General features: G+C 53.3%; 1 protein-coding gene across 6 annotated transcripts in view; it reads left to right on the top strand.

Annotated features, from left to right (window-relative positions):
• Nucleotides 1-12,017, top strand: part of SIK3 (SIK family kinase 3) — a 69,580-nt gene that overhangs the window by 55,316 nt on the left and 2,247 nt on the right. For 2 of the 6 annotated variants that reach the window (XM_042477111.1, XM_042477109.1), the window contains exons 15-24: nt 750-887; nt 3,857-4,007; nt 4,324-4,449; nt 4,601-4,686; nt 6,063-6,172; nt 6,498-6,822; nt 7,390-8,285; nt 10,848-10,996; nt 11,187-11,397; nt 11,715-11,889. In XM_042477111.1, coding sequence (XP_042333045.1) covers nt 750-887; nt 3,857-4,007; nt 4,324-4,449; nt 4,601-4,686; nt 6,063-6,172; nt 6,498-6,822; nt 7,390-8,285; nt 10,848-10,996; nt 11,187-11,397; nt 11,715-11,872 — 2,350 coding nt within the window. In that variant the 3' untranslated portion in view covers nt 11,873-11,889. Of the gene's footprint in view, nt 1-749; nt 888-3,856; nt 4,008-4,323; nt 4,450-4,600; nt 4,687-6,062; nt 6,173-6,497; nt 6,823-7,389; nt 8,286-10,847; nt 10,997-11,186; nt 11,398-11,714; nt 11,894-12,017 lie in introns of all 6 variants that reach the window. The other 4 variants (XM_042477110.1, XM_042477113.1, XM_042477114.1 and 1 more) reach the window with 4 other exon arrangements.

Below are 12,017 nucleotides of genomic sequence, written 5' to 3' on the forward strand. Positions count from 1 at the left end.
CTGGGCCTAAGCTTTTGGAAGGTGTGACCTGAGATGTTCCCTTCTTACTGGGCCCTCCCTTGTTCCTTCACCTTGGTGTCCAGGTTTTAATGGAAGTACACAGGCATGGAGCCTAGGTGGTGCTCTTGGCAGCCCAGCTGAGACTAGGCACCATTAGCTGGGTGGGGTGGGCAATGCCAGAGGACCAGGTTCTTTGAACTATGGTGGTGCTGGCAGAGTCCTTGCACCTCATTTCTTCCAAAAGCAACTCAGGAGTGTTTCCTCTTCTGGGAAATGCCCCCAAGTGTTGAGGAGAAGGGATTGCCCTTCTGCCTGAGTACCTGTGAGACCCACCTCTGATATCTGTTAGTTGTCCTGCTCAGGTCATTCTGTTTCAGTTCCTGGAAGAGGCCTCCAAACTGTAGGGGCTACTCAGAGCCAGAGTCCAGGCTGCCCCCTCCCTTTCTCTTCCCTTCTCCTGCTGCAGCCCTGCAGGTGGGCCTGCTCTTAACCTTCCCCTCGCTTTGCTTGAAATCTCTGTAGGCTGGTGTTTCTGCTTTCTCTAGAGTTGCCCCCCAGCCCCAAAGAGCCAATTGTTCTCTCACGTTCCCCCACCCGCACCCAGCCCCAATCCTATTAAGCATTTCTTGTGAGAGAGCGGCCCAGTGGGGTGCCTCCCCACCCCGCCACTGCCCACCTTGCTCCTTCTCTGGCGCTCCCGCCAGGCATGTGCCTCTCCCTCTCATGAAATGTGCTCCTGCTTGTTGCAGATACTTGGCCAATAGGTCAAAAAGGCACACCCTGGCAATGACCAACCCCACCGCGGAAATCCCACCCGACTTGCAGAGGCAGCTAGGACAGCAGCCCTTCCGCTCCCGGGCATCACACCTGGCACCCGATCAGCACCGGTGAGTAGTGGCACCGGCCACTCGGAATAGTGCTGCCCTTCAGGGAAAGCTGACTAGGGCGGCCAAAGGCCATCCGAATCCCCTGCAGAGAGAGTCAGAGAGAGAGAGAGAGAAAGGCCAGTGAAAGAACAAGTCATTGCTTGGCAACCGGAAATCCTTCCTACAGGGCCTCTCCTGCCATTAGCCCCCAGGGGTCCTCCCTTCAGCTGGAGACACCTAGGCAGGGCAAGGAAAGTGGGGAGCCTTTCAGGAAGGGATGTCCCAGTTGGCCCTCTTGGGAGAGCAACTCCCCCAAGCTTTCTCTGACCCCTGCCATGCCTTGGAGGTGAATCTAAGCAGAGGGTGGCCCCAAATGAGCATGAGGGCATCAGGGACCTAGGGGCACCTGATTTGATTCTCCTCCTTGCCAGAAGATCCATGATCCGGTACCTAGTGGTTAGGACAGTTCCTTCTGGTGGGCAGAGTTCGACCTCTTCCACAGTGAGAAAATACCCCTGGAATGCCCCCTGGAGAGACCTGCGGAGGAGAAACCTCTGGACCTTATTTGTGTCAACAGCTCTGTCATGGGACTTCCACCAGTGCAGGATGTGCTTGCCTGCAGTGCTTCCTTGCTGAAATCCCTTGGTGGGGGAAGGGGAAAGGAGAAACAGTGGTTGTGACAGAGAAGGACGCTGTGGCAGGAGCACAGGAGTGACCTTTGCCTGTTGCAAAACAAGCTCTCAGGAAGCTGGGACAGAGAGAGGCTGAGCTGCTCTTGGAAGCCTGGCCACCGATAAAGTTGCTTGAAGCCCTCTCTCCCCCTAATCTCAGATCAGACATTAGTCTTGTGCACAGACAGACCCTGTCGAGATTGCCTTCCTCAACTAGCCTTTCATTCACACACTCCCTCCTGAGCCATTTCTGCCTCTGTCCTCAGGTAGCTGCTGAGCTGGTGGAGACGTCACCAGCCTGAGCAGCTGAACTCTGAGCCAGCAGAAGGCATGCAGGTGCCACGCTGGAACTTGAGCAGGCAGAGATAAGGGGTGCTGGCCCTAAATAACTTTGGGTTAACTGGCTTTGACGCAGGAATGGGAGCCTGTGTGGCATCAGGCTGAACAAACTGGGGGCTAAGGATAGGGGGCACTGCCTCTTCTCTACCCCTTCCTTGTAGTTGAGAAGGCCAGGAAGCACCATATTTTCAGGTGCTGCTGGGGAACAATGGAGCACCTTTTCTTTCTTGGAGCTGCCCTGGCATTTGCCTCCCACTGACTTCAGGGCCTGGGTTGAGCTCATATGTTTTTGTGCTGGGATGTAAACCAGCTTTCCTTTCCTCAGTTTCTAAGGCTCTGCCACTCTAGACACACACATGGATATGATGTTACTGGGAGATGGTCGCTTCATGTGGAGGTCAGCTAAGCCCCTTCGGGTGTTGGTTGCCCTACATGTCAGAACGAGGGCCCCTCACCTTCGCCTGGCAAAGGGGCAGTGAGGCTGGGGTGGGGAGGCTTTGTGCCTTATCGCAGACCTCAGCAAAGCCACCATGCCTTGTGTCTGGGACAGCACTGAGCACCAGGCAGCCAACTGTTTGCGTGGAATGGCTCTTCCGCTGTTCGGAATGGCATCGCAGACAGCAACTGCCTGGATGTTACTTTAGGGGGCAGAAGGACTCTCATAGGCAGCTGAAAGAGATACTTGGCAATGGTGTTGAAGCAGCTGAGAGCCACAGGGATGGGCAGGAAGGGCAGGGGGCTATGGTCTGTCGCAGAGGGGCCCATGTTATTAAGCCATGCATCATGCTCTCTGCCCTGTCCTATGTTGGCATTGGGAGGGAGGCATATTCTGTACAGTCTCAGGGACACTCTGTTGTTTTGCCAGTTCTGCAGCCAAAGCCACCCTAGGGGACCCTTGCTCAGTATTCAGCAAGATTGGCCTGGGAGTCCAAAGGCATGCCAAATGGCCCTGCATCAAACCCCTCTCCCCATCCCTGGTTTCTCTAGTCCTTGGTGGCTGTGATTTGGTTAGAACCTGGGCCAGATGTTCTGAGCAGGAAGAAGTGTGCCCCACAGCCAGGTCCTCTGTTTTCCTGCTGAGTTGTGGAATTGGGGCCACTCTGTATCTTCTGGTGGGGCCTTTCTTTCTCTTGTGCCCCAAGTAGTTGGCTGTGTATCATGGGAGGGGGGCACTAGAGCAAGGGGAAGAGTGGGGGTCCTGAAATTGCTTGAGAGCCCAGGTCTGAACAGCTGGCTTGGTTGCTGAAGAAGTCAGAGGAGCCTGCTTTGGCCTGGCCTCAGATTCTACAGCTTATACCTCTTCTCCTGAGATGACTGGAAAGTGATCTGTGCCTCATGTTAGTTTGTCATGTTGTTGGTTTATGACTTCCCATTAGCCGGGCCACTGGGCTTTGCAGTCCAACAACAGCTGGAGGACTATGCTTTGCCTACCCCATGGCCTAGCAACTTCTTCCTCCTCCTCATTTTTACCCAGATGCTACTGCTTCTGGGCTCAGGGCTGGCATGCTACCAGTCTTGTCCATCAGAATGTGCCCCTGGTGCTGAGGAATTCAACATTCTCTTTATTTCTTTGGATGGGAAACCTTCCCAGTTCCCCATTCCTGCCTGTGTTGGCTCCTTGTATGTGCCAAAGAGGGAAGAAGAGTGCCGAGCCAGCTCCCTTTTTCAGTCCTGGTGTGACTCATATTGGTTCCTCTCAGATGCTGCAGGGCCAGCGAGAGGTTAATGCCAAGGGCCCTGGAAGCTAGTGTTCCCTCTGACCTGAGAACGGGGGTTTGGTCAATGGATTCAAGAGATGTTGAAGCAAAGATGCCAGTTACTGCTTCCAGAGTTGTGCTTCAGAGCAAGGCGTTTGTGCACACAGAACAAATGGGCAAGCTGGGCCTGTGGAAAAGTGGCTGCTTCCCTGGCCTGCTTTTGGGGAGCCCAGGCTACAGGGAGCAAGGATTCCACCCTCTGTGTGTCTGTGCCTGTGTACAGCTATGTCTACAAGGACTCCAATACTCTGCATCTTCCCACGGAGCGTTTCTCCCCAGTTCGCCGTTTCTCTGATGGGGCTGCCAGCATCCAGGCATTCAAGGCCCAGTTGGAGAAGATGGGCAACCACAGCAGCATTAAGCAGCTCCAGCAGGTAAGGTGTTTGGTTTGACTGGGAGCTAAACCCAGGGCTGCTGCCTGGGAAAGTGGGTAGCCTGTCCATGGGGGTGGGAGCAGTCCTCCACAATCAGGGAATGATACTAGTTGAGGCTGTAATCCTGCAGTCGACCAGCTTTGTTAGAGAGTAGCTCCAGGAGGTCCAGGCTTTGCTGAGTTCTCTTTGCAACTCTTACCGTTTTCCAAAGTTTTAATAAATAAGTAAAGAAAGAAAGAAATACAAAAATATTTTTGGCAAAAAGATTCTGCTGAAGAGGAGAAGCAGCAGAACCTCACTTGATGGTTTGTTTCAGGAGTGTGAACAGCTCCAGAAGATGTACGGGGGCCACATGGATGAGCGGACCCTGGAGAAGACACAACAGCAGCACATCTTGTACCAGCAGGAACAGCATCACCAGATCCTTCAGCAGCAGATCCAGGTACTGGGGCGCCCAAGGTGGGCTCTCGTACGGGTCTTCTAGTACCTCTGGGAGCTGAGCAGCATCCTTTATGTGATGGAGGTCCCACCAGATTCAATCTGCAGTGGCTGCCACTATGGATAACCAAGAGGTCCCTCTCTTCCTCACGCAGGACTGTGTCTGCCCTCCTCAGCCCTCTCCACCCCTCCAAGCTCCAGGGGAAAACCAGCCTGCTCTGCTTACCCACCAGCTCCAGAGGTAATGTTTGTTTATTTATTTATTTTATTTTATTTTATTTTTATCCCACCTTTCTCCCAAAATGGGACCCAAAGCGGCGTACATATATAAACATAAGTTAAAATTGTACTATTAAAATCATAAAAATATAAAAATTACAAGTATAAACTTTTTAAAAACATACAGAGTTAAAATTAAAAAGTCCAAGTCCAACCATCTCCCAATAAAACCAAGCCTGCCAGATCTCCAAAAGGCCTGTTTAAACAAAAATGTCTTTGCCTGCCTACAAAAGGCTATCAGTGAGGGGGCCAGCCTGGTCTCCCGTGGAAGGGAGTTCCACAGGGAAGGAGCAGCCACTGAGAGGCTCTCTCTCGGGTCCTCACCAGGCGAGCCTGGGATGGTGGTGGGACCGAGAGAAAGTCTAGGTGGTTCATATGGGGAGATATGGTCTTTCAAATAAGGTAAGTGGGAGATGCTGGCTGTGCCCTCATATCCTGGAGGCCTTGAGCTTTCTCCCTGCTAGTAACACCTTTTTCTTTAAGGAAGCAGTTGGGTTTGCTTAGTGCCTCTCACTTCTGGGCCTTCATTTGTACAGGAAGGCTATAAGGGGGGAATCATCTGTAGGAAGGGATGCCTTCTCTTGAGCCAAGTCCTTACCAGACTGTGTGTGTATTTCTTCCTGTCCCCCCAATCTGACATGTCACACAGACTTTGTCAAGGCGTTTGCACATCCTCGTGTGGTTGCTTGCAGCCTCTGCTAGCCCACACATGGTGCAGTACAGCTTAGGTTCTTCTGTGCCATAACATCTCACCCTCCAGACTGGCAAGTTTCAAGATGATACATGGTGCAGAGGAAGGACATGAGGAACTTCCCCTGGCTCTTCTCACAACAAAGCCTATGGTTATACAGTGAAACATAGGGGTGAAGCATTCAGGATAGTGGGGAAGAAGCCGTAGTTCACACCCCACAAAGTTAAAACAGTTTTTTTTTTCTACAGGAGACATTGTGATGGCCATAATCAATGTGGAAGATTTTTGAAAGGGTGTTAGACAAGCTGATGAGGGCCAGGGCCAACCATGGTCACTAGCCATCCTGGACACTTATTTCCTCCAGTATTGAAGGCAGTGGCCTTCTCAGTACTGGAGGCTGGGGAAGAAAAGGAAGAGGTGCCTTTGTGTGCTTGTCTTACTTGCGGGCTTCTATCAGGGCCTTAGTTTGACTGCTGGAAGGAGAGAACATGGGACAAGATAGACCTGGCTTGGTCTCATTCCATGCAGCTACCCTCAGGTTTTTATGAACTAAAAGTAGAGCCTTCCAGATTTCCATTCACTCTGCATCAGTGATGCCTCCCAAGGTCCAATATTTTCAAAAAGATGCTCACTGTGTGTCTGTGCAGGTTACGGATACAGCCATCCAGTCCACCTCCAAACCATCCCAGCAACCATCTCTTCAGGCAGGCAGACAGCAGCCCTCCTCCCACCAGCGGCAGTGTGCACCAGAGCCATGGTAAGCATATCAGTCAGTGAATGGGACTCTTGGCTATCCCCCTCCCTGATTTAAATCACAATTGCTCCTCATTCTTCTGGGTGCTGGAGGAGAAGCCACTTAGGGGGCTTTCTACCCTTCCCACTGATGGTCACCTTTGGGATACGAAGGAGCTGCAGCCACTGTAATTGTTGCTCAGGCTCAACTACACAGAAATGGCAGGCTATAACAATCAAAACTAGTCCTTTGGCTAATACCGTGAGAATGGCTAATGCCCTCCCCAGCCCCCAGGCTATGTTTGTCCAGGCCAGGCGGGGCTTTAATGGAGATGATTTGCTCTTTGCAGGTGGTGCCTCCCAGTCACTGTTCCAAGGGATGCCTTCTCATGGTGCCATCTTCCCGCAGTCGGGCAGTTGCTCTCCTCCCCCCAACTTGGGTCTCTCCTGCCTGGGCATGCAGCAGCCAGGGCAGGGGCAGCAGGTCGCCATGCAGGTGCAGGAGCCCGCAGACATGATGGGCAGCAGCCTCCTGCAGGCCGGACGGGGCATGCCCATCAATCCCAGTGCCAACCAGTTGCAGATGCACCACCGTGCCAGCTTGATGGCCTCCCTTGCCTATGGACCCAGGCCTCTCTCCAAGCAGCTCAGCGCCGATGGCACGGAGCCACACAGGTAACAGCTATGGATGCAGTTCACTATGCCTGCTTCACCTGCTGGAGGCCATCTAGAATCGTGCTGTACAGAATGGGCAATTCTGCCCAGCCAAAAACTTGCACTGGGCCCAGGGTGCTTCGTCCTTTTCCCCAAAACTCTTGGGAAAATTCCTTTGTTTGGGGGGTGGGGGTGTAAAGTTCCCAGAATCCAAGTGGCTGTTCAGGTTGGCAGCTCCTGGGAACTAACTGTAGTCCATAAAAGAAATAAAGAGCTTTGCCTTGCTTTGCTTCTCTGTCAGCAGAATGATCCCCTTGTTTCTAAAGGTGGTGGGTTTTGAAGTAAATGTGTTTGAAGTGCATGTGTTGAAGTGCATTAGTTGGATGCATAAAGGCATAATGTCAGCCCAGATAGCTCTGCATAGCTCTTCTTCACCCAAAGCAGGCTGACTTTCCACAGAGAAGGCTCGGGATAAGCCATAGCGCAGAGGGGGTCCTGCTGTTTTTTCCACTCCTCCTCACTCTGGCCACCCTGGCCTGTCTTCTGTTGTGCTTCTGAAGCCTCTTATTACTGCCCCTTTTTGCGCAGGTATCCCTCCACTGGCTACGACCAGGTGCACGCACATCCCCACCTGTTTCCAGAGCAGGCCCGGGTCTCTCCCAGCAGCTATGGCCCGGCCACGGGGTTCCCCCCCGTGCAGGCATTGAAAGTCCCAGCGATGGAGCAGTTTCCTGCCTTTTCCCAGAGTACTCAGCAGCAGCAGCAGCACTACGCCACCTCAGCCCTCCATCAGGCCCTGCTGTCCCCGACGCCGACTGACTACACCCGGCACCAGCAAGTCCCACACATCCTACAGGGCCTGCTCTCACCCCGACACTCGCTCACAGGCCACGCAGACCTGCGGCTGCCCCAGGTGGAGGTTGCCCAGCTGATGAAGCGGCGGCAGCAGCAGCAGCAGGAGCTCCAAGAACTGATCCGGCACATGAGCCACGGGGAGGGTGGACACCATGTGGTCGCCGGCATGGCTCAGAAACTGTCAGAGCGCCACTCTCTCTCTTTGCCTTATCAAAATGCTGACTCCTACCATCCCCACCATGCTCACCACCCCCACCACACCAGCCCCCAGCACCTCCTGAAAGTGCGAGAACACGATTGTATCCAGCAGGTGGCGGCCCATGGGTATGCCCCCACGCCCGCCCTGGTCCACTCTGAGAGCATGGAAGAGGAGGACGAGGAGGCAGCGGTGGCAGTAGCAGTAGACTGCCTGTGCGACGGGGACAGGGACAACTTTCCAGGCAGTAAGACCAAAGGTGGCCATCACCATCATCACCACCATGACCCCCGGCTGCTCTTAAGCATTGGCGGCCAGGGGGATCTGGATGCTTTTTATGGGACCGCTAAACATGAGCAAGAACTGGGGCCCCATCCATATCGACACCAGCACATGGCAGCTGCCTTCAGTCGGAATGAGGCACCCTGCCGAGGTAAGGCTGGTGACGGGGAAGAAGGATGCTTTGGGTGAGGTGGGGGTTGGGGGGTAAAAGGGATTGGCTTTGGAGGCAGAGGGGCAGCCTCAAGGGAACTGGGTAGGGTTCTGTTGCCCCTGCCCTAGGTCTCATCTGCTGAGTTAGGTGTGCCCACTGTGGCAGTCGGGAACTGGCCACTGCCTACATGGCAATGGCCTCTAGTTTGGATGGCATTGAACATGGCTTAGCTAGACCTGAGGAACAGAGTGGCTTAACAGTGTTTCAGAACCTAGCAGAACCTCCAGCTCCTGAGCTAGCAACTCCCTTGAGCCCCAGTAGGTGGGAACAGGACCAAGAGACCTGAGGAGGGTGGTGTTGCCATCTGGGACTTCTTGGAGACGTTTTGTGGATTCTTCTCATCCATCAGTCTCTTCTGGGAAGTCCCAGAGTCAGGTGAAGTCAGAGAAGTGATGCCACAAAGAAGATTTCCCATCCTGTTTCTGCTTTTCCACCCAGAACCCTTATACTGGATCATTGGCCATCTTGCCTCCCCCCGGTTAGGTGGAGTTGGATGGCGTTCCTCATTGTCCCAGAATTCCTCTGGGGCTAACAAGGGCTGGTACAGGGAGTCCCATAGCACTAGAAGGCTGCACCTTTCCCTTTTTTAGACTTGGGGGGTTGTAGCCCAAGAAGGACACATTTGTCAGCTCTTAAGTGGGGTCTGTGTACTCCTGCCTGCGCAGCCAGGGAATTGGCTGAAGATGGGAATCATCTTCCCAGGGCATGGGGAAGTGCTACCCATCTACTTGCTCCCTGCTGTCCATTCTTTGCATCCCTGGTGGGTAAGGTTTGGTTATGAGTCTGCTCCTCAGCCTCCCTTCTGCTGAGGCTATGAAAGGCCTGACAGAAAGGCAGCCTTTACTCTGCCTCCCCCGCCCCCCCCCCCCCCCCCAGCACAGCACAGCACAGCATAAGCAGACCTTTGGTTGGACTCCTTTGCAACAAGGAACAACACCCCTTGGGATGGTTCTTGCACTTGGCAGTGAGTTCCCAAGAGGAGGAAGGAGCAGGAGCAGAGGCCCTGTGGAAAGGCTGAAGGACAAAGACCAGGAGCTGCCTCCTATGTGGCAGTCTCTCAGCAGGTACATCAGCCCATTGGCAAAAGAACACATGTGCATGTACTGCCAATGCATCCCTCTGCCCTGGTTGTGCAGAGGGTGGGCATTTACTTAGGGATCAATAAGCCCCCCTTTGCTCTCCTGTGTTAACCTACAGTCAGGGACTGTTAGCTTCCAGCCTCTAAGGGGACCCACTGTTGGGAGTTGGCTGGCGTGGGGCTGTGCCTGGCAGATAATCGATCTATGAGTCAGTTTCTCTCCCTCACGCATATGGGAACATGGCAGCTTATAGAGGAAGTGAAAATGCATTTATATAAAAACAATATTTAAACCAATTTAAAATCCATTATAAACATGATGGAAATAAAAGTGGAGCACCCACCTTTTAAAAGACCCTTCTGTCTCACCTGGTTAAAAATCCAAATGCCAATTTGGTCTTCATGTGTCAACAAAAAGAGAGCAAAGAGGGGGCTCTGTCTCCTGTGTCCTCACCAACTGTAGCTGCAACTGTGGTGGGACTGACAGCAATCCCCTTGAATGTGAGAGGACTTGAGCAGGCTTGCAGAGGAAGAGACAGCCAGTCTTTCAGACAGTTTGAGGCCAAGCCCTACAGGACTTTATAGGTAATAACTGGCATCTTAAATTTTGCTCGGTAAGGGTCCAGTGGCCAGTGAAGCTCTTTCAACAAGGGAGTGATCTGTCAGCAGTCTGCCTGCAGCATTTTAAATCTGCTGAAGTTCCCAAACCTTTTCAAAGGCAGCCCAGCATTGCAGGAACACAAATGGGATGTAATGAAGGCATGTGTTGCCATAGCCAGATCTGCCATCTCTACAAATGGGTGCAACTAGAACACTGGCTTTAACTGTGTGTGCGTGCGTGCGCACTCCTGACTCCTGCCAAAACCTGGGCCTCCAAGATCCAGATGGGATCTAGGAGTATGCACAAGGAGTGAAGATGAGATTTCAGGCCCAGTACAGCAACCTGACCCAGCACAGGCTGAATTACTGTTTCCTGACCAGACTTATTAATGACTGTCTTGTCTGGCTTAAGATTCAACTTGTTTGCCAGCATCTCAGTTCCTCTCAGCAGACACTGGTTTAATACCAGAATAGCTTCCTTGGAGTTGGATGGATAGAAGTGAGAGTTGAGTATCATTGGTATATTGGTATATTGAGTGTCAAAACTCCAGATAACCTCCCTTAGTGGATTTGTGTGTATGGTGAACAGCAAGGGAAAGAAACTGAATACCAGGGGCACCACAGTCCAATGGTCAAGGTATCAAATAGGTATCCCTAAGCACCACCTTCTGGCAGGAAAGAGGGTTGAGGGTAGGGAAAAGGGGGAGAGACCAACTTCCATTTCCTTTCTCCCACCTGGGCCAGAAGGGTGAGCAATGGCGGGTGTCCACACAAGGCCTAACTCTCTTTCTCTGCATGCCCACTCTTCTCCCTCCCCCTCAAAGATGCCATGGCCAGGCACTCGCCCAGGCAGGTGGAGATGACAGACGCGGAGGCACTGGGGGCGTACTCGGCCAGGGCTGTCCCTGGACCCCACCACAGATCCCGGCCTCTGCAGAGACACCACACCATTCAGGGCAGCGAGGATGCCTACGTACGTTATGGGAGCAGGCGGGTGGTTGGCTTGGTGGGCAGGATCTTCTTTCCTGCGGCTTGAAGGGCGGGCACTGGCTGAGGCATAGGCTCAGACACTTCCTGGGCAAATGCCCCACTGCTCAGAAAAGGAAGCTGGGTTCTCTCAATGCCCTTCACCTTGACAATACATTCCCCTCTCCCAACCACAGGTGCAGTTGGACACCCTGCCTGGCATGAGCCTCATGGCAGGGAAGGCGCTCAGTTCCGCCCGCATGTCTGACGCTGTGCTCAGCCAGTCATCCTTGATGGGCAGCCAACCTCTCCATGATGGGGAGAGGGAAGGTGAGCGGTGGGCACCCTCCAGGCATGGAACAGGCAGAGTGGCACCTTCAATGGGCCTTAATCCAGGCTTGGAAAGAGGTGAGGCGGGAGGCACCTGCAAACTTGGGATTACCTGTAAGCCCCACACTTCTCCCTTTGTGGGACCTCAGGGCAGGAATGACAGAGGTGCAAATAAATCTGACTTGGTCCTGCAACTCAACTCTATTTGTCCTGTTAGTTGAGTGAAGGGAATTCTGTCCAACAAGGCAGGCTGTCTCCATGTGCTGGCAGTGCCCTCTCTGCTTAGCACATGCTGGGGTCTGAATCCCACCTAGTGCCAGGAGGAGCTGAATGCTGCCCTTGACACTGAACCTGCAGCTGCCTTGAATGTCTCCTCTTACCCTCTTCCTTCTCAGACTATGAGGATAATTTGGAAGGAGAGGAACACCCAGCGCTAGGGGACAGCAGCCAGCACCTGAATGCCTCTTGTTACCCCTCCACGTGCATTACGGATGTCCTCCTGAGTTACAAGCATCCAGAGGTTCCCTTTGGGATGGAGCAAGCTGGGGTCTAAAGACCTGGTGGGCTACAGTAAGTATTGTGGGGAGCCCTTGGCAGTGCCCCGGTGGGGGTGGGGCATGTGGTACCAAAGCCAAGAAACCCTGTGCTAATCCACTCCCACTCTGCCTCAACCACCGGTTAGTTTCTGGGACCCTGGA

Source organism: Sceloporus undulatus, chromosome 6, assembly GCF_019175285.1.
Source record: "Sceloporus undulatus isolate JIND9_A2432 ecotype Alabama chromosome 6, SceUnd_v1.1, whole genome shotgun sequence".
Classification (NCBI taxonomy): Eukaryota; Metazoa; Chordata; class Lepidosauria; order Squamata; family Phrynosomatidae; genus Sceloporus; species Sceloporus undulatus.